The 25,669-nt window shown below is 38.7% G+C and overlaps 1 protein-coding gene across 1 annotated transcript in view; it reads left to right on the top strand.

Annotated features, from left to right (window-relative positions):
- cwc27 (CWC27 spliceosome associated cyclophilin) overlaps nt 1-25,669 on the top strand; it is a 31,403-nt gene that overhangs the window by 253 nt on the left and 5,481 nt on the right. The window contains exons 2-13 of the mRNA XM_071466270.1: nt 258-354; nt 884-996; nt 1,173-1,316; nt 1,464-1,562; nt 1,665-1,768; nt 2,220-2,289; nt 2,698-2,777; nt 2,854-2,890; nt 2,975-3,141; nt 15,982-16,085; nt 24,581-24,690; nt 24,813-24,916. Of these exons, the coding sequence (XP_071322371.1) occupies nt 258-354; nt 884-996; nt 1,173-1,316; nt 1,464-1,562; nt 1,665-1,768; nt 2,220-2,289; nt 2,698-2,777; nt 2,854-2,890; nt 2,975-3,141; nt 15,982-16,085; nt 24,581-24,690; nt 24,813-24,916 (1,229 nt within the window). The remainder of the gene's footprint in view (nt 1-257; nt 355-883; nt 997-1,172; nt 1,317-1,463; nt 1,563-1,664; nt 1,769-2,219; nt 2,290-2,697; nt 2,778-2,853; nt 2,891-2,974; nt 3,142-15,981; nt 16,086-24,580; nt 24,691-24,812; nt 24,917-25,669) is intronic.

Here is a 25,669-nt window from a genome sequence, read left to right as displayed (position 1 = left end):
TTATGAGCATTTTTAACAAATGCCTTAAAATATATGCTTTTATTTTAGAGTTTATAACATTGACTACGTTCATTGCTACGAACTACTGAAATGCAGCTGTGTGATATTTTACAATTGTGCACGGCTACAGCTCTGAGAGATTAATAAAATCACGTCAACAGTCACTATATGTGTTGCAGCAAACGTTATTTGTGCCAGATTAAATCTTAGAGTTTTCGATTAGATTATAATTCCCTATTTTAATGATCTCCTTTCAGGTTCTGTTGAAGACCACAGCAGGAGATATTGACATTGAATTGTGGTCCAAGGAAGCTCCAAAAGCATGCAGGAACTTTGTGCAACTGTGCATGGAAGGTAAAAAAAACAAAAAAAAAACACTGCCAATCAAATGACTCACAGTATCTTCTAACACACTGCAATGTAGTGCTTAATCTCACTACATAAAGATGTAATTTTGATGAAAGCATTATTTTTTTTCACTTTTAGCATTAATTGTCAGTTATGCCTCATTGTATGAATCCATAGGTTTCCTGGGAAGAACTATGCAAGTTTGTAGTTATTATTATAGGAGAAAAACTCAGTTTGAACCCAATTGAATAGTCACTCATTTATTATTAGACAATTTATTCCTCATGCATGTTGACTTTGACACCTGCCTGTTAATTAATGACCAGCTGTGCACTGACCAAAAGACTCAAAAATTAATTGTGATTAATTAATTGGAAGTGCACCAATTGAACACTGTCTCAATTTTCCCTTTAATTAGTACCAAATTACACAGTTCTTTTCAGGAAACTTTATATTTATGAGATTTTTTTTTTTTTAATTGCAGGCTTGGAGAATTAAAATATTATATTTTCTCCTATACTTCTCTGTCCCTTAGGTTACTATGATGGCACAATATTCCACAGAGTGGTGCATGAGTTCATTATTCAAGGAGGAGATCCCACTGGAACAGGGGAGGGTGGAGAGTCCATCTATGGCCGGCCATTCAAGGTCAGACTGCTTCTCTTCTTAAACGTTAAAGCTAACAGAGCCATAACTATGAATCACTCTTAGGATTTATTAACATATTTATCCCGATGACCAATCAAATATCAGGAGACTGTAGCTGTCATTGAAATCAGCTCCTTTCACCGGAATGAATACCTGTGCCTTTTCTTAACTTTCAGGATGAATTTCACTCCAGATTGCGCTTCAATCGAAGAGGTTTGGTTGCCATGGCGAATGCTGGGCCACATGACAATGGAAGTCAGTTTTTCTTTACCTTGGGACGTGCGGATGAACTCAACAACAAACACACCATATTCGGCAAGGTAAATCTGTAGCACAGGGGCGGTTTACATAAATGTAAAGTCTGTCCCCAGCAACATGTATGTTTTGCATCTTTCAGCGTCTTTGTAAGGTTTCTGTGAATGACTGACCATCCGGTTTTTTTTTTTCTTCAACTATGCCCAACACAGATCGCAGGAGACACAATTTACAACATGCTCCGATTAGCAGAAGTTGAATGTGACAATAATGAAAGACCTCTGAATCCCCACAAAATAAAAACGACTGAGGTATTTTCTTGTTCCTCTTCTTCTTTTTCGCTTGACAACCTCTTCCTCTTTAGTGTGTGTGTGTGTGTTTTAAACGCAAAAAAAACCTTTTGTCTTTTCCAGGTGCTTCATTCTCCCTTTGATGACATTATACCTCGTGAAACAAAGAAATCCAAAAGGGAAAAAGACAAAGAGGAGGGAAAAAAATCACAGTCAAAAGCTACAAAGTGAGCGCTCAGACTTCATCTGTCTTTCTGACTGTAACAAAATCTTTATACTGCACCTGCTTGAACCCTGCTGTTGTTTATTTTTGCGTTTGTGTTTCTTTTTTTGCCTTTTTTGTTCATTTTTCCTTTTCATCATCTTTACCTTGTTTCGTCTGCCTCATAAATAGTTGCATGTCAGAAACATTATAATCATCAACAACCACCGAAGGCGGCCACACACACTCTGAGAACAAGCAATCATGAACTTTAAAACACATCTTAACAGAGTGTGTGTTGCAATCATTGGGTCATTAATTACAACACACTGGATTTTGAGCTACTCAAGATTACAAGATGAAAATAACCTCCTGTTGTTAGACCCTATTTCAGTTGCCACGTGGCTAAATTAAATCTTTGTGTGAGTCTTGTTGTCATTGATGCTTTGGTGCCAACAGTGTTTTGATTTTTGTAGGAACTTCAGTCTGTTGTCGTTTGGAGAGGAAGCTGAGGAGGAAGAGGAGATGGTGAATCAAGTCAGTCAGGTACTGGATTACAAAACACATCTGTGTCAGACAGACATTAAAACACGGCCACCGCTGCCATTGACCCCTAAGCCAGAGAGTTACGCATCACAACTAAAGGCAGCATCAGAGTGTAAACAAACATTTCATGGTTCTGGCAAGGCAATTGTAATTATAGGCTATTGTATAATATTTACTGTATAGTACTGAGTAAGTAATAGTAATGAGTAATAGTAAGTAATTATACAGTACTGCAGCTCAACTTCAGAGTGGGAGCTGGTGTAGTTAAGGAGCCTTTGTGGCTGTGGACTTTTTTTCTGTTTAAATGAAATGGGTTTTTCAGAAATTCAAAAATGCAATGAAATTAAAATATGTTGCAAAATGTGTAAAAACAAAACGTTTCGCTCACCATTGTTTGTGTTTCCTCAGACTTTGAAGGGAAAAAGCAAAAGCAGCCATGACCTTCTGAAAGATGATCCAAGGCTGAGCTCTGTCCCTGCAGTTGATAAGTATGTACAATAAGTAATTCATTAATTGGCCTTTTAAATATTAAAACATGAACACATATTCATCTCACTTTAATAGGAAGAAGAAGAAAGGGACGTCTGGAGATACAGCCGAGGTAAGTTGGACAACGGTAATGAAAAATCTCTTTGGGCCCCGGAGTCACTTTTATCTGACTGTGAGTGTCACTGTGTTCTTCCAGACAGACGATGATGAGGCCGATGATGATGTTGAAGATGATGAAGACTACGACTCAGACGAGAAAGAGAGGATGAGAGAGCTCATCAGTAAAAAGCTAAAGAAAGAAAAAGGATCAGAGATAGCGACAGAGCCCAGTGAGGAAGAGCGGGGGAAGAAGACCAGCCGCAGGTATGAAAGCACGTTTCTGAGTCCGAGTCTTATTTACACGTTGTCCAACAGATGGGATGTTTAACAAATAGTCTACCTGCTCATTGCACTGGTCACCTAACAGCTTGTTGTTGTTGTACTTGTAATGTAGCATAAGAATCTGGTGGGGGAGCTGTTGGACTGTGTGAGACAGAGAAGTTGTGCTTAAGATTTCCTCTCATGTTGAATTATAACAGTAAGAGGAGAACAGGCCACGCAAACTTTATTTTTGTGACGAGCAGAGCATCTAGTAAATGACCAACAATCCAAAACCCCCCAAAATGGTAAATTTTAATATTATATATGAAAAGGAAAATCAGCAAATCTTCACATTTAAGAAGCTAGAACTACACAATCTTTGGCATTTTTGCTTGAAAATGATAAAAGATTGATTATAAATAATTGATTTTCTCTACATGGTTAATTTTCTTGATAAATACTTTCAGCTCCACACAAAGTTAAGGTTGAAATTTCAGAGCAACTAGAACAGATGCAGAGATGAGAATGATTCATGTAATGTTCAGATATCCCCTGGGGCTTAGACTCACTAAAAACAATCATTAACATGTATTAATTACTGCCTCTCTGCAGCAGCAAATCCTTCCACAACAGCCATGTTTTGTCTGCGGGTTTCCTTGATGAGGTCGTAGCAGTCTGACATACAAATTGATCTGTACCGTTTAAAGTAGGTCTCATTTAAAACATGTGCATCACTCAAATCCAGAATATTTTGCTTCTTTTTACAAAGAGTAAAACAGTAAAATTATCAGATTCAGTCAAATTCAAGAACCTTCAAAGAAACTTGTCAGTTGAAGGAACAAATTAAAAAACTGAGTTCATGAATAAATATGTATTTATCAGGCCTATGTTCACCTGATATATTATAAATATTTCTTCTACTGTTCTGTAATTAAGAAACTGTTAATACTAACTTATGTCTGCAGATCCTTTTAATCCCTTTTTCAAAAATATGCCCCATAGCTAAAGCAACTATCGATTATTTTTACTGTCAGTCAATCTAATGATTATTTTCTCATCAATCAATTACTTTTTGGTTTTTTAAATATCAGAAAAGAGTGAAAAATTCCCCAAAAAACAGAAAGGCAGCATATGCTCACATTTTAGAAGCAAGAAAAAGAAAGTTGTCAACAAATTATCCCCAAAAATGATCAACAGCACTTTGATTCTGAACAGAAATACTGTGAGACCGTGTGAGTATGATGCTCCAGGTCTTGCTTGTTGAAGTCCTGTGTCAGTATATTGGGTTTTTTCTGTAGCACAAAGTGTAACTGAGTTTTGAGAGAATTGGCAAAAGAAAATGGTAATCAATGCAGGTTTCCACCATCTTGTGAATATTAGCGAACAGCTGTTGGTGCTAATTTTCCAGTGTAGCACCATGAATTCACAGATGAGCAATGAGACACAGGTAAATGAGCTCTAGTTAAACTTCAAACTGTGAAAAACAATGTCTGTGTCTGTGATGGAGCAGAAGCATTGGTGAATGTTTGGGTCACTGGCTTTATGTACATCATGATTGACTAAGTTTGTTTTTTATTGCACTATAATGTTTTTAATCCTCCAAACATGGAGTGAACTCAGGAGACAGTGGTGCCAGACTCATAGATGAAGCAGTTCATGTTTGTGGCTCCTTTTATTCTAAAATTAATTTTCTCATGCTCCTATTATACATTAAAAAAACATGCATCTTAAGGAGTAACTCGTCACATTTTTCTTTTATCAATATACTTGTTTTCCACTTCAGCCAAGAATAAAAACTATCAGGTGATGTTTTAAGATTTCCTTTTTTATTCCCTTTTTTAAATGTGCAGTTTGAAAAATATGCATAAAACAGATGGATGGAAACAGTAGACTGTGTATAAAGATGGATGTAGCCTCTGTGACGTCACCCACAGGTTTCTGAAGAGCGGTTTTGAAGCTCAGAGCAAGCTGCTCGCCGTCGCCATCTTGGCAGTCTCTGACTCCGCCCCTAACTCCCGGCTAATCCAAAAATGTGCAAAGAGGCGGGGCGTGTGTGGAGCTAAGACTTACATGGTGGTTTGTGGCAACTATACGCTTACCCACCTGTCACTCAAAGCGACCCCATCCTCAGTTATGCATAACTTTAAGCCTTAATAAAATGTAAACAGGTGAGTTATATAAAAATTCACCCTCGTATTGTCGTCATGAAGGAGGAAATTAGCCATAGAGACCAAAACGATTCTTTGCACCAAGCTGTAAACAAGTTTATTTCTGCTGTAAAGATGGACATTTTAACATGGGAGTCTGTGGCGATCGACTCGTTTTTTGAGCCAGTCTCAAGTGGACGTTAGAGGAACTGCAGTTTTTAGCACTTCAGTGTCGGCTTCGTTTTTCAGCCCTAGAGGTTGCCGCTTGATGGAAACCCATCTATTGTCAACCCACCTAATGCCTCCAGCTCTGCTTCTACACACATCCACTCACTTTCACACATGCACACACACATATCCCAAACACACACACACACACACACACACACGCATATCTCAGTTGTAGCTCACTGGACCAACATCAGTGGACCTGCTATTTGAAACAGGAATGTTGGCACTCAACGCAAATTACTTACTGTGCTGAAGTAGAAGCAAACAGTGCCTCTGTCTGAGCCAGCAGTGTGAGTGAAATGAAGGTGAGAGTGGAAGGTGATGGTGTGTGTGATACAACACTCGTATGAAAATGACCTGAGGAGAACGGAGCGAGCGATTTATCTTTCATCTCTCTTTGATGCTGCAGGTTGGACAGTTATCTCTCCTCCATATCCTCTTAACAGGTAGCCCTCAACACATATAATCAACATACCCTTCTCTCATTAGTGCTAATGGGATAAGGAGCAGGCCCCCAGTCAGTTGTGTGTGTGTGTCTGTGTGTGTGTGTGTGTGTGTGACCTGACTGACAGCCAGCCCAATGCAGGCAGACTGTAGTATATTAAACACAAGCGCAGATTGTTTTGCTACAAGAACTGTAACCCAACACAGTGGTTTGTCTTGGCAGGGAATCAAAGAGCAGGCTGGTAGGTACAGTGTTAGTCCGGGACAAAGGGGGCATTGTTGCAGGGTGAGCTCTGCTCTCCCACCGTTGCTTTGCTTTGGGCTTTCAGCTGCTCTGTGCACAAGGAGGAACACCAACTGGTATCTAGTCACCTGGGAAAAAAAGGACAGAGGCCATTAAAAGCAGCTACTTTTCTCAGCTCTGTCTGATTAACTTTACTAATGCAGGGCTTTTGTTGTTTGTTCTTTCATTTAGTTCCTCCCACACTCAGACGTACAGTATGTAATGTGTGTGAAGGACAGTGCTGCAGTGTCTGCAGTGTGCTCAGGCCTCAGTCAGGGGAAAAGCTACATTGCTGACTGTATCTTTCGTCTCAAAGTCAAGGCTGCTGAGACAACCTTGAAATTAGGAGTCTCCTTGAAACCAAAATAGTTTTTACATCAGGTCAAAACTATCTTATGTTGCTCTCCAGCAGCCAGATGATATTCCACTGCAATATTCCATGATTGCAAAATGCTTGGACTTGTTCACATTCACGAGCAAGTTGCCAAATAATGGAGCGAGAAAATTTAAGACTTTAAAGATCAGTCACAACTGGATCGGAACAGATCCTCTTTACACTGAGTTTGTCTCAGCTTACCGTGATGTTTGATGTTGTTGGTAATTCTGATTAGGCTTTTATGCTCACAGTTTGACACTTCTTTTATGTTTCTATTGATCAAATCTGGTTTTGCTATGTTTGAAGTAGGCCCCTTTAGGGGGCTTGCTTTATAAGAGACAGTACTGAATGAAGTCCCAAAAGCAGTGTATGTGGTAGTCGCCACTTTTGTTAAACCCGACGGGGCATGACTGGGGAAGCAAAACGCTTCCATATGGCTGTGGGACACAGTGTGAGCTGCCTCTGCCAGCAGGGCCTGGCTCCCTCTGCTGTCTCTGGTAATCGCTTTTCAGTTCCTGCAGGCTGAAGACAATGACAGAGCTGCTCTTCCTGTTATTTAGATCACTTGTTATCACACACTTATAAATGGTGTATATAGTATATGGCAACAGACTTTAATAATACAGGTGGAATTATTCTAATAGAGTTGTTAAAAATCAAGTCGCTGTCACGATTATCACGTCATCCACATGGTGTCTGCTAAATGAATAAGAAAATAAATGTGCCTAAAGGAGTGTGTGTGTCTATGTATATGTGTGTGTGTTCATTAGGTACACCTATACAGATCCAGTGCAACAGATCTGCTGCAAATGATTAAATAAAAAGATGTGATAATTCAACTACATGTTTATTATTGAGGGTTTGGCGAGTGGTATTGTTGTGCTGGTCTGCATTATAATGAAATGTGTTTCTGATGTTCTTCCCCCCAAATGTTTGTGAATGGGTTTGGCGAAACATTAGAAACACTTCTCAGTATAATCCAGTTCAACACCACTGTGAATACCTCTCTGACAGTATCAATCAAAACTCAACAATATTATGTTTGTGAAGGTAGAAATTACAACTGAACTGTTTTGTATTGTATTAGATTTTTATAGGTTTGAATTTTAGAGGGATACCAAATAAAAGGCCACTTTTACATCATAAATAAGCATATGAAGTGACTGGAAGTGAAGTGATTTACATACATCACAAATATATATGGCAAATGTGTGCAACATCACTTAAGACATAATCAAAATAATCAAAGCAATGAACTGTGTCCCGCATCAACTGTGTAAAACCAAAACGTTAATACCGTATTTTGAAGGGCTCTAACTTATGATTGTTTTCATTGTTGATTAATCTTCTGATTATTTTAAAAAAAATTATTGTTTGGTGTATAAAATGTGAAAAATGCCCCTCACAACTTCCCAGAACTCATGTTGATATATTCAAACTGTTTGTTTTGTCTCAACAAACAGTCAAAAAATCCAAAGATGTTCACTTTAATGTTATAAACAAAGAGTGAAACCAGAAAATATTCATATGTGAGAAGGTGGAACCAATGAATTTGTGGAAATTTCTCTTAAAGATTGATTTAATTGATTAATTGATTATCAAAATCATCAACTAATCATTTCAGCTTAGAAAGCTTAGCTCTTAGTTAATTGACTAATTGTTGCAGTTGTAGTCTTCATTTTTTAGTTTCTGGATTTGACCTTCTTCCACGTTGCTGATCATTCTTTTAGCCTCGTGGACAGTGTAACTGAAATGGGACATCAGACCCTAATTATCTTGACCAAGTGGCCGTTTCCCTGATGCCGTTTCACCGTGTATTAATTGGCTGCACCTGTCTCTCGTCATCGGTCACAACCCAACGCGTTCTCAGGCAAAGGTTGCGAAGATCAAGAAAGCATTCTGCGCCGCCTTTGTGTAGAAAACTGCTTGAGATAATCCAGTTCTTGGCAGTGGGATTGTGTATGTTTTGGAACCTCCAGGTTTACACATCTCTGGCCCACTGTAGCATGTCTGCCCCATATGGGGCACTTGCTTGTTGGAAAGAGTTCCAGACAGTAATGCATGTCTAGGATGTGAGGGCTGAAAATGAATAAAAAAGCAGCAGAGCACTTGGACGATGATCAAAGTCAACATTTGACAATGTGCACGTTTTCTCTGTCTTTTGCTCTCAAACAAGCAAAAACAGTTATAAGGAATTGAAAACGAACAGTTAGATGTAACTGCTATAAAGAAGAGATACACTCAATATTCATTACTTTCTTCCATCATGACTAATTGACAGAAGGAAAAGATCTGGTCAATAATTGCAAAGCAGATCAACCACTCTAAAAGAGGAACCTTGGTCCACTGCGTGGGTAATGTGTTGGTCTAGATCGCTCTGCAAAGTCATGCAAATTCCTGTGTTGAGGTTGGATTCCTCCACTCCAGCTCACAGTTCTCCTTGGCTTTTGACCAAGCCATGGAGTGCCCCCTGAGGGGAGCTCACCCAGCCATCTTGTTATTCTAGCACATTCATCCACATCACTTGCTCAGTCGTTAGACTGGTTTGAGTCCACCGTAGCAGGGAGAGACTGCTGCTGCCATCCTTGAAGTGTACTTATTCTAAGCATGATGTGTTCAATTTTACTTTACATATATATTTGTCACAATCATACAGTGGGTATATTTAAACTGAAAACAGTTTGAATTTTTCAGTAACTACTTTTTTTAAAGTCACTTGAAGGCTGGAAAATGAGAATCCAGAGAAATCCAAAAAAGGCAAGTACGCCTGCTTGTGCATTTTGGAAAACGACTGAATTTTTGATGAACCATACAGTCATCACTGTACTATTTTTAAGGTTGTCGAATTCCTGCGTCAGCCTCAGACTCCTGCCAGACACTGGAGTATTAAATGCAAGGTTCTGAATCATGAGAGAGTTCTTGGTCTTCTGCCAATCACTTCATATGCTTTCTTTATGAAAAGTTAATCATCCACAGCTCTCCGGGTTTCACTTTTTTCGTTTTTAATTTTCTGAAAGAGTGACAGTAGCTGGCAGCCCCCAGGTAGACCTGGACCACAGGGACTGCTAGGGAGTCACAAAAAAGGATTCACTTCACTCTGTTTATCTGGCAGCTAATGATAACAGCTGAGTGGCTTCATGTTTGTTTAAATGACCAGTAGAGTCTCCTCTCTTGCTGGCAAATAGATGCATAGATGGGTGAATGTGTCTTCTCTGTGGCTTTTAGAGAAAAGGGGCAGATAGCGAGTCACAGGCAGAGGATGTACTCCATAAACTCATCCAAATCCTCTTCTATCCTTCCTTCAGTCCTTCAGATGTTGCCATTCACCTTTACTAAACATTGTGTTCTTCACTGAACTTAGATTATGAGTGCTTACTGCACCTGGACTGGGATGCGCCAGCTATTCCTACTGTTTAATAGGTACTAGATAGTTGTGTGAACAGTAGTGAATGTCTCAGGAAGTGAATATCATAGTGATGTGTAAACGTTTGTAGCACTGTCTAATCAAAACCAATCAATTATCTAAACAGGAAGTTACTGTAGCATCACATAACTGTCAAAGATGACAGTTATGTAAAAGGCCAGTCTGTATATTAAACTTACCTGCTAATCCTTTGTAAATGTAATAATAAACTTTAATTATCCCACACTTTTCAAAACAACTTTAAAACATTTCAGGACTAAGGCAAATAAAAACTTGAAATAATACAGAAAAAAATGAAATAAGTGACACCTACACCTCCAAACTGTTTTTAAATAAAGTATGTATTCTGTAGTATTCCTGCAGTTTAGAAGAGAAATGATGGAAATATCCAGTCATACTTTGCAGTTGGTTCAGTTCAGTCACTATGCAAAAGTTACTCCTGGAGGTTATGGGTAAATATTAATTAACAACAAATCTCTGAGCAATAATTAGTTTGTGTGGTGCAGCCTGTTTTGATTTAGGGATGTAAATATCTTACACTGTAACGAGGCTAACTTTGAACTTTTCCGTTTAAAAAATGGGGAATACCTTTGTGCTGTCTATTATTCTTAAAATAAAACTCACTCCGTGCCAGAGTTAGTCAGGCTTTGTCATCTAAAAATGAGCATTTATCCGTCATACGTTTTGCTGAGTTAAGCCTATCACAGATATGTCACTATCGTGTATGTTTGCCCATAATGAATTAGAAAGAAATTCCAAAAACACATGTTAAAGGTAATTTAGACACGGTGTCACCATTACAGAGCTTGTCCACCAGAGAGCAGTAACTGGTCTATTTATCAACTGTACAATATCCTGCTAACTGCATAACTTAGCCACAATTCGTAAAAAATAAATAAATAAATGGGGTCCTCATAAAATATTTGTTTATGTTATTTATCATTGGCTAATATGTCGTTATTAAAATTTTTAAGTCTCAAACATTGTCTTTGGTATTTGCCTGAAAAATCCAATATTAGTCAGCCTGCATTTAAAAACTGTCACTGCCTGAATAAAATAAATATACATTCTGGATTTAGGTTTATAAAATGTGACTCCTCCAGTCTAGTCAAAGTGTGTAGAAACAAAATAATTTGTAGTGTTGTGATCTGAGGGTCTTGAGAGGAATTTGCTGAGCCCCAAGGTGTGTCTTAACAGGTGTTGTTGGAGCTTTTTCTGCCCTTTCTGGCCTCTTTCTGTTCATTGGCAGCAGGGTTGTGGAGCCGATTGTTTGGCTGTTGCCTTGGATACATATCTTGTTTTCTGAGTGGCAGCGTGTCAAGGCAGGCAGAAATGATCACTCAGTCCAAAGTGTTCCTCACTGCAGAATATATGTATACATAACCTCACCTCTCAGTCCTGAAGAAGAGGCTGGACTGTGTTCAAGTAAGAGCCTCAAGTCATAGTTGACTCACAGTTAATTTTACTAAAACGCACAGCAGGCCTCCTCCACTAAATGCAACATAATCACTGAGGATGAACTATGTAAACCTGTATGAAACCCTTTACCTGCTGCCTTGACTCTATTCCAGCTGACCTTTTCAAGAGCAATTATATATACTGTCCTTGAAAACATTCTGCATTATAGATTCCTCCCTAGAATCTGGCATTTTCCTTCACCCTTTCAAGACTGCAACTTATAAAAACTAACTTAGACCCTATCTTTCTTAGAAATTACCACAGCATCTCAAACCTACTGTTTTTGAGCAAGGTTTTATAGAAGGAGGTGTTTAAACAATTAAACAAGCATCTTTCTGAGAACTTCATTGTCTGGTTTGAGAGCGACCTATGGTACAGATACAGTTTTAAATAATGTCATATTTAATGCTGATAGTGGAAATATATCTGTCCTCTACACGTTTCACACTATTGACCATGATCTTTTACTCAGCCGTCTCTGATGCAGTTCTAAGCTGGTTTAAATAATATATTACTAAATATACTATAATATATATTACTAAAATCCAATCAGAATTGTCTTAAATATCTTAAACAGTGAAACATTCACTGTGATGTGGCCCAAGGCAGCGTCCTAGGACCGTCTTCTTCTGTTCTTAGTCTACATGCTGCCTCTTGGTCCATAATCAGTCAGCATGGTGTGAATTTCCACAGCTATGCTGACGACACACAGCTTTATGTCTCCATGAGCCCAGGTGGCCCTCTGTCCAATCTGACTGACACATTAATGAGTGGATGAGCAAGAACGCTAAAGCTAAAGCTAAATGAAAATGAGACTGAGCTGCTAGCTGCTAGCTGTCTAACTACTACCTCTCTGGTTTGCGTCCCTGACCACCTCTGGAAATGATTTGGCCAATCAAATCACAATCTGTCCTCGATGTGTCTTAGGTGCATTTACACCTGCACTGTCATGTCGTGCAGCACTATCCGATCACCCAAAATGCATTTTAATGCAATTGTGTAAATTGGGTATGAGAGCCTCCTAATAGGTCCAAAAAATAAGAGGGTTCCTGTTCTTGCTAAAATGGGACATCTGGCCTCACAGACACGACCACAAGTAAAAAACATTGGTATCATTTTAGACTCTGATCTCAGTTTTACACATTCTAGCAAAGGTGAGACCTCTTCTGATTCTGAAAATCTTGTTTGTGCTTTTGTCCTCCAGTCACCTTGACCACTGTTTTAACACTTTACATACTGGCCTAGCAAAGCAGCAGCCATTGCAAAAATACAGACTATCCAGAATGCTGCTGCCAGGGTTTTAAGGGTTTAATGAGAGATCACGTAACCCCTGTTTATGCAACCTACACTGGCTCCCTGTATATTTTAGAATTGATTTTAAAGTTCCTCTCTTTTTAAAGCACTAAATGGCCCTGTCCCCTCTTATATCACAGACTCCCCACCGTTCTGTCATCCTCTAGATCCCTAAGATCCTCCACAGCTGCTCTTTTAACTATTCCCAAGGTCACCACAAAAACCTTCGGGGATGGTGCTTTTAGCCACTACACCCCAAAAATAAGGAAAACTTTGCCTTTAAATATTAGACTTGCTGACTCAGTGGACAACAACAACTCAAAGACTGTCCTGTAGCAGCTGTCTGTTTTAATCTTTCTAAGGAAACTGTGTTAATGCTATTTTATAAATAGTAACACTCACTCGGTTTTAAACCTCTGCTTTTGGTGTTGTTGTTTTTGCTGCTGAATTGTAAAGCACTTTGAGCTGCACCCTTTGCATGAATAGTCCTATATAAATAAAGTTAATTCATTCATTGATACATTCAAGTTTACCAGGCTTTACCTTATTTTATTCATGTGATATTGTGAATGGTAGTTTGTAGTCTTTGATTTATTACGTTGTTTTGCCCGCCTCCGGTTTGTCACATCTGACTCACATTAACATACTGTATGTAAAATGTGTCTCAGAAAAGAGGTTTGTTGTCATTGCTTCTAGACAGAGCTGAGCAGGAGACTTCCTCACACAGGCCAAGTCTGACCCTGCCAACCAGTTTTGCTCTTGGCAACTCAGTCTGGATTCAGCTGCAACATTTTTTCTTCAGGAAAGGAGAGGACTAACAACTGCATGTCTGACTGATTCCTCATGTGTATCCTCAGGAGCAGCAGGGAAGCTAACGAGGAAGAGACATGACATCAAGTCAGCCACAGCTGTTAATATTTGTAAAGGCACTTACAGTTAAAATATCACTCAGTTTGATGCCTGGATGCTTTGCCGCAGACAATGTCAGAGAATTAAACAAAGATAACGTGACTGTTGGAAAGCTGCAAACACAAGAATGAAAGTTCCAGATAAAAGCAAAGAAATGGATATAAATGAACGTCAGTCCAGAGAAGCAGATGTAAGAAACAAAGGCAGCCATTGTTTGGTCTGGAGATGCCTCACATGTTTCTAGGCCAGGGGCCCAGACTGTGCAGCTTACCTGTGCTTTGTGGCTTCGTAAGAGAATGGGACAAAAACAGAGCTGTCAGGCAGTACAAAAATATTATCATTTCCTAACATAACATACAGTATCTGCTCTGCAACTGGCAGTAGTCTCAATCATGTGAAAGGGAACAATAATCAGCATGGCTGGCCCCAGTTCAGACTTCCAGCATTTAGCCTTGCATGAGCTGGGCTGCGGGCCTCCTGCCAAGAGGGATACTACCTTGAATCAAGGAAGCAAAGATGTGCCTTGGCCTTCCTCTGTCATCCAGTTAAAGGTTTTATAAGGGTTGCAGGACATAAGAAGTGCCTGTAATATTTAATGCAGTGCCACTTGAAGGGAGGAAACAAAGTTTTTCATTACTTCTGCCACTAACAGCATTTGGCAGTTGTATATTTCATGTATCACAGGACATTTACGTAGTTAACTGCACACAATTACCTGTAATAATATCCCATGGCTTTCATCCAAAGTGTTGTGATCTGCTTTGCGATGGACCGGACATGAAGTATTGTATCTGATGAGCTGATCTGACCCCAAGAATTGACTTTAAAAACTCAAAAAGACTTGGAACTGTTCTGACTTCCACACCAATAAATCATGACTCTTGAAAAATTAAATGGCAGCACATTTTTTGTAGAGTACATAAAGGCTAGGACTTAAAACACAAGGTCTCAGACTTGACTTGGGACTTGTTGGTCTTTACTCAGGACTTGATTACAGATATATTGTACTTGACTTAAGACATCCATTGGAAGTTGCTGGTCTTGACTTGGGCCTTCATTGTATTGGGTCCTGACATGATACTTGTCTGTACTGATCTGGGATGTGTTTACCTTGACTTAGGATTTGACTTGGGACTTGAAGGTCTTGACTCTGGACATGATGTGTTGGACTTCACTTGGGCCTTGATTTGGGGTTTATTGGTTTTGACTTTGGACTTGTGTCTTGAAATGAGACGATTTGGGATTTGTTGAGCTTGACAGGTAACTTCACATGAGACTTTGTACTGATTTGGGATTCAAGTTTGCATCTGTTGGTCTTGACTTAGGACTTGACTTGGGACTTGAAGGTCTTGACTTTGGACTTGTTGGTTTTGATTTGAGCCTTGATTTGGGGTTTATTGACCTTAATGTTGGACTTGTTGGTCTGACGTGGGACTTGACTCAGGACTTCATGATCAAGATTTTATATTTGCTCATAACTTGCAAAACAAAGTCTTTGTCCCACAACTGTGCTTATGTACAAAAAATCTAAATGTGTCATATCCGAGAAACATTTATCTAACTTAAAAGCCTTATACAGCAGTATATATCACAATAAACACTGTAAATAAATTGTACAATAGTTACAGTTTTATTTACATTTTCCTTCAAATGCATGTATTTTAAAAATATTTTGCATCAGAGTGCAAAAGTGTGAAAAAAAAGTCTACTGAATTGATTATATTCATTTATAATTTCTCTTTTTCTAACACTGGAGTGACAATTACTCATCTCCAAACAAGAAACACATTGACATTTTTCTGACTTGAGTCTGTTCAGTCTCAACACCTCTTCTAGTGCTTTCCAGGAGCCTGTAGGGGGGAACAATTATTTTATTAAGCCTCCATCAAATTTATTGGAGCAACACAAGTTTTTAATGTACATTCTTCATTCTGACACATGCAGAGTATTTTATGTTTGTTTTATATGCCCACGTAATTGGCCATTAACATCACATTTTGAGAAGCATAATGTTTGTGAACAATTAATTGGTTTGTTTATACAGACCAGCAACGTTCGGAGTATTCATGTTTTTTTGTTTTTTTTGTTTTTTTTTAAATGATGTATGTACTTCTTTTACAGCAGCAGCCAATTGAGCCAAACGCCAGTTTTAACTATTTACTGTCTTTTGTCTGTGAACCTGTTCCCTGTCATCGCTCTTGTCTGTTACAGGTGTAATTCTTTATAACGGTTATAGATGTTGAGTTTAAATGCTGAAACCTAATTTCTCTGCTCACAGTGATGAATTACGGAAAGAGGCACGGCAGCTGAAGAAGGAGCTGCAGGCCATAAAGCAAAGGAAAGAAGAAAGCTCCAAACCTGCAGTGGAAGAAGTCAAGGAGGGTATGTGAGCAGCTTTTATTCCCCCGTATTTACTGATTGATGTGCATTACTGTCACTCATTATACTATGAATTTACTGGTGTTTTGATAATATACTGCACAAGTCTTGTACCACAGCCAGATTCTTTTTAGTGACGTTTGAAAAAGGATTTTTTTTTTTTTTTTACCACAGAGCTCTAAGTGTGAACAAAGTCTCTAAGAAGGTGGTCTGTGCTACATTCCCTGCTAATGGACACTTAAGACAGGCAACCCTCTGATTTTGTCAATTAGTTGCAGACGTCTATTTTTTCCCCCCCAAGGGTCTGCATTTTTGTGTTACAGCTTGGGGAAAATTGCATGGGTAAAAATTGTTGAGTGGCCGCCATAGTTGCACATCAAACCCTTTGTGTGTTTGTTAGTTTTCAGCCTTGGCCAGTGTGATTCTGTAAAAATCTGCCCCCACATCTCCTTGGGTCTCCACCACACTGCAGTCTGTCATGATGCTGTCAATCTTTGGATTTTTGCTGATGCTGAAACACATTTTTGAAAATTACAAAAACCGCTTAGGCACAGAGGTTAGCTTGAGGTTGTGTATGAATTGTTGTGCAACATAACACAATAGTATGGGGGGGGGGGGGGGGGGCGTTCTGCAGGGACCAACCTAACTGTGGGATTACCACCAGCCAAAATGTACTGGAGACCATGATGGGATTTTGTTGCTCAAACATTGTTTTTGTCTCCACAAACACTGATGGTTTTGTGTTTTTGAACACAGACACTGAGCCCACTCATGACTTGCTGATGATTGGTTCAAGATTTTAGTGGTGATTTTAGGTGAAAGAGCACAACACACAATCATGACATTGTACTTTAATACTAGGATTAACCAGGATTCTGTCGGTGTCTCAGACTTAATGTGTTGCCCTTAGTGATATCTGCATAGAGTTAAGCTGTTTCTCCTTCACTAAAAACATCCAGCGATAAACTCAAGTGTTGAGGTAGGAACAGCCCCACATTGTTACACCAAGTGGCAGCTAGCCTAAGCTCCCTCCATTATCTTACAAGGTATTTACACTCTGCCAGGGAGCTTTGTTTTGTTCTTCTGCTGCAGCTCAGCCAGAGGCAGGAGTTTCTTCTGAGAGTTCCTCATTACATTTCTGTGTTGGAAGCAAAAGTTAATTCCATTAGATGTGATTCTGAGATGTCATGGGCCAATGGCCACTGCAGGGGAGACGGATGTCTACTCAGTAGCTATAAATCTTGAAGCTCAGCTCAGCCACAGAAGACCACTGTGGCGAGGGCTCGTTTTATCTCGTCCCATTGCAGAAGCCCCACAGACACATTAAGGATCACATTGACACTGTTGTCCCTTAAAGCTTAAATCATCCTCCTGCTTTTGCTCTGACCTCTTTGTGAAGGTCAACCTCTGGTGTCATTTCACTCACGTGCCACTTTGATCGGTCAGTATAGCTTCAGTGAGAATACACATGATGTCAATTTGTAGTTAAAGATTTTAGAATTGGAGCTAACAGTTCTGTTTGTTTTTGACTAATTTATCAATGATTTATTTCTTAAATGTCAGAAGATAGAAAAGAAAATGACCATGAAACCTAGTTGACATCTCCAAATTGTTGAATTGTTTAAAAGCTCGCTTTTTCAGCAATCCCACCAACTAAAGATTTTCAGTTTACAGCAAATCTTTTCCTTGAGAATCGACTGAATCAATTGTTCAATTATCAAATTGTTGCGAGCTGACTGTCTTTCAATCATCAACTTATCAATTCATCTTATCAACTTATTGTTTGTGCACTAAAAGATTTAACACAAGCTCTTTAAACCTTCAAATAAAATACTCCGTTAAAGGGATATAAATGAGCACATAGCAAATAAGAAAACAGCTTAAAATGGTTTTGAAGAATTACTGTTCTTCAATACTTTTGATCACAGTCATAACCTTGGTCTTATCTGAAAGGGAACTCTTTAAATTTTACAACCAAAACGTCAGAATGTGTAAAAGACATAATCAACCAAAGGTACCGTGGCACAAACATGGTAGAAATGTTTTGTTTTTTTTAGCTGATCTAAATTGAAAGAGAATCTAAGGCCTGTAATAGTACTTTTTGTGTGGAAAACACTTTGGAGCCACAGCCACAAATCTGAACCAACTTTGTGTCAACAGCTGTTGCAGTGATATGTGAATCCTAAAATGCTTTGCACAAAGAGAATCAGGAGACTTTGAGCTTTCAACCAGTGGATAATTTTCAAGGTTGTGTAACGACTGAGTCCAGTACAGACCAAAATACATCTAAAGTAGTGCTACCAAGGCCGCAGCGTCCCACAGGTGGGATGGTGTATTAAAAAACCTAAATAAAGTTCATGCAGTTTATAAAGGGTATATACAAAAATAAATGTGTAAAGCTCTTCAGCCCATAGAGAAGTGTGAGATTTATTTCACATAAACATCTTCTTACTTATTTTGTCTTCTGCCATTTTATATATATCTCGGTACAGTCCAGGCCAAATATCACGATATACAATATAATATCATTTTATCCGTCACATGCTAAGGTACAATGTACAGTAAGCAAAGTGATGAGATGAGGGTCAGAGTCAGCAGCAGGACAGACTGCGCAAATCTGCAAATACAAGATTTTTTAAAAATATATATTATGAAAAATACCATATGTAGCAGGAAATATTGTGATATTCAATATTATTCATACTCAATATGATCAAATATTGGCCCAAGCCTAGAGCACACCTGTATATCACTGCATCAAGGTGAGAAGTTAAACCACCGGATTAGTATTATATTACTAATTAGTGAGGCAGTTTTGTGCTTAGTCGGTCTGAATTCAGTCTGTAGCTGAAATGATGAGTCGATTACATTTATCAGAAACTATTTTTTTAATCAGTTCATTGTCTGAGTAATTTTCCAAGTAAAAATTTACCTTTTTCCTTTCTCGTCCAACTTTTTTTATCATTGCAAACTGAATATTTTTGATGGGACGAAACAAAGACCTTTGAATCCATCACCGTGGGCTCAGGAAAACTGATTATGGATGGGATTTTTTTGCCATTTTTTAAATATTTTATGGACCAGACAACAAATCGATTAATCAAGAAAGTAATTACATTAGTTGATGAACATAGAGGACAAAGCATAAACTGAGATTTGTAACCACAGTGGTCTGATTTTTCTACAATTGTAATATTTGATGCCAAATGGTCAGTCTATACCTAATCCTCCTCCTCCTCCTCCTCCTCCTCCTCCATATGGCTGGTATGTGCATAACACTATAGTTGATTTTGAAGTGAAAAGCAAATTGTCTCTTCTGCATTCACCATCAGCTAAAGCACACAGTTTATTTTTATTAATTTTTTTTTTTTTTTAACCTTTTTGAATTATTTTTTCAACAGTCATCACTTCACTTTTCATCACATAAATTACAGCATGTTCCTGTAGTCTGGTTTTCTCTTTCTTGGCATGACCGCTGGGTAGCAGAGCCAAAAATAAGAAGGCCATTCTGAAACCACTGTCCATTCAATACCCACACTGAATTATGTGGCAACCGTCTTAAACCCATTTAGGTATTATACAGGTTATGCCTGTGTGCTCTGGTTGTTTTATTACACTGGTGTCAGTCATGTTGTTGGTTTAGAGGAAATGTTGCAGCATGGTGGTATTTGAAACGCCAATTACCTGTGATTAAGTTCAGCGTGTTATTTTGTCTAGTCAATGTACCGTTTGACAGATTTTGACCGGGTTAGTTATTTTCTCTGGACACTTCTGGAATATTTTCTTATGTAAACAGTCTTCTCTGCTGCATAATTGAAGATGGATCGTTGGTGTTGACCTTGAAGCACTCACTGACAGCATTTTTTGATGTGTTTTTGATTGATGATCACACTGCCCTGCTGCTTTGACTTCCCTGTAGAAACTGTTGATTGTTTAACAGAGTATGGGGAACCTTTAGTCCCACAGAAGAGGCGTTTGACGTCCACAACAGCCGTCGGTTGCTACAACATCAGCAGCTTGATTTGTAGCTCTCTTAGGCCCAGGTGACAGCAGAGGGCAGGAATGTAGTTAGAAAGGCCATCAAACCCCAAAGATAGTAGTTAGCGACAACAGCTGGAGAAGTTGATGTGTGTTCCTCATGTAGGACCTCAGGGCGTCATCAGTCAGCATCCAGCATGTCACAGGCTGCAGCAGGGAGGCCGAGCAGGAGAGGTGACTGGGGGAGAGATGAAGGGAGATCACTTGTTGGTCTCATAAATCAAGAAAAAAAAAAAAAAAAAAGGGTTTGTGCCCTACAAGCAGCAGAGCAGACTTCTGTGATGACACCAAGTGAGGAAAGTGAGGCGCTTAGCTTTCCAGGGCTGTGTTTGGAAATTTGCTCAGTATTTGGAGCATTCACAGCCTAAAAGCCCAGAGAAACAGGAGTAATTGCATGGTTTTGTTAAAAGACAGGCAGCACGAACGCCCACTGGAGCTGAGGCTCTTCATTGTTCGGTTTCATTTCTCCTGATGTAAAGTTTTTTTTCCCCCCAAAATACAACTTTTTCTCCTCCATAAGAAGTGTGACTTATTATAGAGGAATATTTTCCACTACTGGACGAGCTATAAATCTCATTGAAATGCTCAGTTTGAGGTTTACTAAACTTAACATTTAATATTTTAATTTCTTTCTGTTGAAGTCATTTTTGTAACTGTTTAACTTCACTAAAGTGTTGTTAAGTTTATACTGAACACTGGTTTAACAAAAAGATGTTAGTGAGCTATAGAGGTTGTTTTTTTTACTTGTAGACAGAGTCAGGCTAACTGTTCCCCCCTGTTTCCAGTCTTTATGCTAAGCTAAGCTATATATAAGAGTGGGATCTATCATCTCGTCTAACAGTTGGCAAGAAAGAAAATCAACATATGTCAAACTCATCCTTTAATATCTACTTGTCTGTACTTTTATCATGTGTGTACTTTGTGCGTTTATGATAAATTCTGTTTGTCATTGCTTATAATTATAACCGTTACGTAAGCAGTGACAGCTGACCTATGTGAAACATGGCCTGTCTAAGATTTCTGCCTTTTTTTTGATGTTATCTTTTTTTTTTATTATTTATAGATTTCTCTCTCTTTGTGTAGAGTCTCTAGTTTTAGTTTAGTTTTGTCTTTCCAACAGGCTTTTCTGTTGTGCTTTATTTTTCTCCTGTGTGTTTTACGTTGTCATAGTTCTTCTGTAATTTAGTTTTTTATGAGTAGATCTTGTTCAGCACTTTATCTTTTCACAGTCGAGCAAATGATAAAAAGGGGAGGCTGTATAAAAAAAAACAAACATTAACAGAAACTCATAACATTGCAGCTCTTGCTAAATAACAAGCAGTGAACTCCAGTGTTTTCTCTGTTACATCATTTATTTTGTGCGGCTGAATGTGTCAGAGCGTCCAGTCAGAGGTGGCACAGCTTGGGCGGTGAGGTGACGCTGTCCCGGGGGCTGGCAGCGCGTGTGACATCACATTTTGTTGTGGAAAGACGGTGCTCCACCAGCCAGCAGACTGTGCTCACTGTCTGCCACTCTGTGACTTCACAGGCCGAGTGTCTAAGCTGGGAGATTTACAGAAGCACATTAACTGCATGAGACACCAATGTCAGCACGCTGATTGTCCCTGTGTGCAGCCATGATGAGACACTGTTTCACAGAGGACAGTTTGGTGGAAAATTATTCCCAGCTCTGCCTTCAGTCCTGTGACTTTACTCTCTGTCTGCCTTTAATAACACACAGGTCACACCTCTGTATTTGTGACACCAGTCTGCTGTCGTGTACTTCAGTCCAGCTTTTTGCCCTTGAGAAAATTGTATTATGAGTTAATTCTGAATTTCTCAATTAATTGACATATGATGATAATAAAAAACTTTTTTTGATTTTATTGATTTATTTATTTTACAGTTCAAGTAACAAAGTGATTTACGAGTCAAATATAACACATACAAACAAATCAGAAACAACAAAGCCCCACTTTAGCATTGCATAATTAAAACTGGCAGTGCTCTGTAAAAGAATAAATATATTACAAACTGCATTTGATCATTTTCTGTTATTAAAAACACAGTCATGTTTCCAAAATATCATAGCAGCATGTTAAAATGGTGATATATATATATATATATATATATATGCAGTTTGCTATTACAGAGGATTAAAAAAACCCATAATTATTCACGTTTTAGGTGAAACAAGTACATTTTTTGCTTTGAAGTGAGATTTTGTCCAAACAACAGTCCAAATATCAAACATATTCAAGTCAGGTTTTATTTATTTAGCGCCAAATCACAGCAGAAGTCATCTCAAGGCACTTTTCAAAAGGAGCAGGTCTAGACCGTACTCTTGAACAACAACTCTTGAACCATGAACAAGCACTTGGCGACAGTGGCGGGGAAAACTTCCTTTTAAGAGGCAGAAATCTGGAGCAGAAAGTTTTTGTTCAGAGGAGGATGATGTGAAACAGAGAAAAGCAGAAAATTGGAGAAGCTGGATTCAGGGAATGGTTTTTGCTGCAGATCAAGCCTCTGTTGATCAGCTGATCTATTAATCAGCTAGTTGTTCCAGCTCTACGTCCATATCAGACACGATTCTCAAAAAAAAACATTTCATTAACACAAGTTTGTAAAATCCCAATCTAAAGCTAATATTTCATTATGAGTAATTTAGTGACTTTCACTGCTTCGCTTTTCGCTGCTTTTCCTCACACTAAGTGAGTAAAGTTCACATAAGCTGGTGTCTGCTGAGGATTAAAGGGGTCTTTCCTCGCCCGGGAGCAATCGGTTACATAAGGTTTGGGTAAAAGGTAGCAGAAAAAGAATGTAGGTCATCTCTGAGGAAGATAAAGTGATGGGTTACTAGGTTGGGGCTTCAGGTCACTTCATCTCAGTGAAGGTTGGCAGTAGTATGGATTCATGCAGAGCATGTCAATCTGAGATGAGAGGGCTGCCCTGTGCCGCCTCATCTCTTCACCTCTCTGATTATCATGTCCTCAGATCAGGTACGGCAGCAACTGTCACAGCTTGACAAGCTTCACTTCCTTTTATCTTTTCCCTCTGATCATGTTCTGCCCATTTTTTTTTAGCTTTTAGCACAACGTGTGAAGCAGTGGTGTTTCTTCTCCTAAAATGTCATCAACTTATAGTGTCAGAGAAGATTTAATCATCCTAATTCAGTATTTTCTTTTCAGTAGGATAGATATTGTAGTTCGTTGCATGGCTGTGAAAAGAAGCCTTACTTTTAATTTGGTAGGTAACAAATATTATGCATCTTAAAACTATATGGGCAGTAAAATATGGCTGAGCTTCCTGCTCTTTCTGAAACTGTAAATATAAATGAAATATTTTTTTCTTTTTCTTTGTTTAAAATGGTTGGTATATTTTTCATTTTCCAATTTCTATTGATTATAATAATGGTGATAACATATATATCTTCTTGTCTATATAACGTACATCCAGTGTATTGTATGGAAGGCTGGTGAGATCAGTCTATATAAAGAATCACGACTCTCCACTTTGGTTAATTTCCTTTCCAACCACGGCCCGAGGAAGACCCTAATTTGGTTGAAACCAGTCTGCGCTCTTTCCCTTTTTTGGGATTTTTTTAACCTGGTTTGCTTTAACACAATAAAGACATTTTGACTACATCCTTGGCTCTGTGTGAGTGTGCCTGAAGTACGCCCAGCAGCTTCCATTTGTTCATAAATGATGTAAATGGTCCACATTTTCCACATCTATCTGCAGTGTCAAAATCCTTCCACAGAAAGTGTGTGTTCACTTCCAGTTGTTGTCAAAATGTTGTCTGAGAAAAAAGAGGGGCGAATAACAATATTCACAGTGAGACAATGTATTAAAATGAAATTTTTCTAAATAGTTTTGATGGTAAAATTAGGGCAAAAAAAAAAAATCACATTGTGATTATTTTGGCAGAAATTGTGATTGCAATTTGAGTCACAATCTCAGTTGGAACAGTCGTGTTATGTCTGGAGAATAGGATGTGGAGGCCGCGGCATCTCTGTAGCACCACAATGCTTCACTTATGGTCTGTTGTGACACATTTTAACTTCACAGCTCCTGTGATTTGGATACTACACTTGGCCATGTTGTGATTTCAATAATATTGTGATTAATTGTTCAGCCCTGGGTTAAACAGTTCAGCTGTTTGGTTAAATGCAGCCACTTTTGCTTCCTGGGAAGATGTTAATGATAATAACCATTATTGCTTTTTACTTTTGACCCATCAAAGGCAGGTTTTTAATCTTGTGATCTTTTTGTGTTTTCATTGTTTTTTATGTCCCATGCTCGAGTGTGAGAGGATTGGTGGTGTTTGTGGGCAGTGTGTGATTCTTGTTTTGCTTTGTCCCAACAAACTCAATAAATAATTGAGATGCCAGGCCAGGCAGCAGTCTTAGCTATCTAACATTCAGGTGAAGTAAATAAAGAGTTAATAGTAATCAGCAGTGATGTGTCTGTTGTCTTTCCAGTGGATAAAAAGCCAACCAGTGAGGCAGTGGCTGAGTACCTGGAGGGAAGAAAGAAGTACGAAGAACTCAGGAAACAAAAACTGAAGAAAGGCTCAACCAGAGAACAGCAGGTAAGAGAGGTCGACATGGGGTCGATACTTACTGAAACTTAAATAGAAACCATTTGAGCAGACTGAATGAGGATGCTGTCGTAGTTAAATATCTAGTGACGTCTGATCTTTTTGCTTTGTAGACACTGGCCCTGCTCAATCGCTTCAAGTCCAAGTTGTCTTCGGCCATTACTGAGGCTCCGGAGGACGATGTGGAGGAGCTGGCAGAAGACGACGACAAAGGATGGTCAGTGAGCCTGATACCATTTAAGATAAATCTCTGGATTTTTCATTTATCATTGTGGAATCAAGTTTGTTTGAATTTATTTTTCTGTTGATAAAGAAAGTCAGACGTGTCCAACCATGACCGTGAGTTTGGGGCTGAGAAGAGTATCCATGGTTTTTACTGGAGTCAAATCTTTCCTGGATCTCTTTCACAAAGGGTGATAAACCACCTTTCCTGTTGTATCCGCAATTTTTAATTATTAAAGGAGCCATATGTAAGTTTTGCTGTTGCTACATAGCTAACGTTAGCATTATCAGTTGTTTACTTACCAGTGTAAAAGAAATGTTGCAAGTTCAGCATCAAACTTTACTCACCAGGAGCTGTCTCCAGTTTTGAAAAGCAACCTTCTAGTTTTGCTTCCATTTCTATTGCCTCTTTTCATCTAGTGAAGTTAGCATGCTAACCAGTTAGCCCCAGTCTCGTCACTTTCTTATACTGAGTCATTGTAGCGTCCAGTCTGTCCTGAAGATGTAGCACTGCTCAGAGGACGTATTATTGTCTTGTAAACACAATGATGGCTAAAGCTCTTGGCAAAACTGGTATGAATGCTAACGTTGGCTATGTAGCAATAGGAAAACTTACAAATAGGTCCTTTAATTTCATACAACCTAAACTATGGCCACTTTTTTGTTAGTACTTCATGATAAACTTACAGCGTATAAAGGCTTATGCCTCTGAATACTGGATTACCAAAGAATAAAATGGCTAATAAAA

Source organism: Trachinotus anak, unplaced genomic scaffold, assembly GCF_046630095.1.
Source record: "Trachinotus anak isolate AG129_WGS33_773 ecotype Australia unplaced genomic scaffold, CSIRO_AGI_Tana_v1 ptg000028l, whole genome shotgun sequence".
NCBI lineage: Eukaryota > Metazoa > Chordata > Actinopteri > Carangiformes > Carangidae > Trachinotus > Trachinotus anak.
The sequence above is the reverse complement of the archived record's forward strand: the minus strand, read 5'-3'. Positions and strand labels throughout refer to the sequence as shown.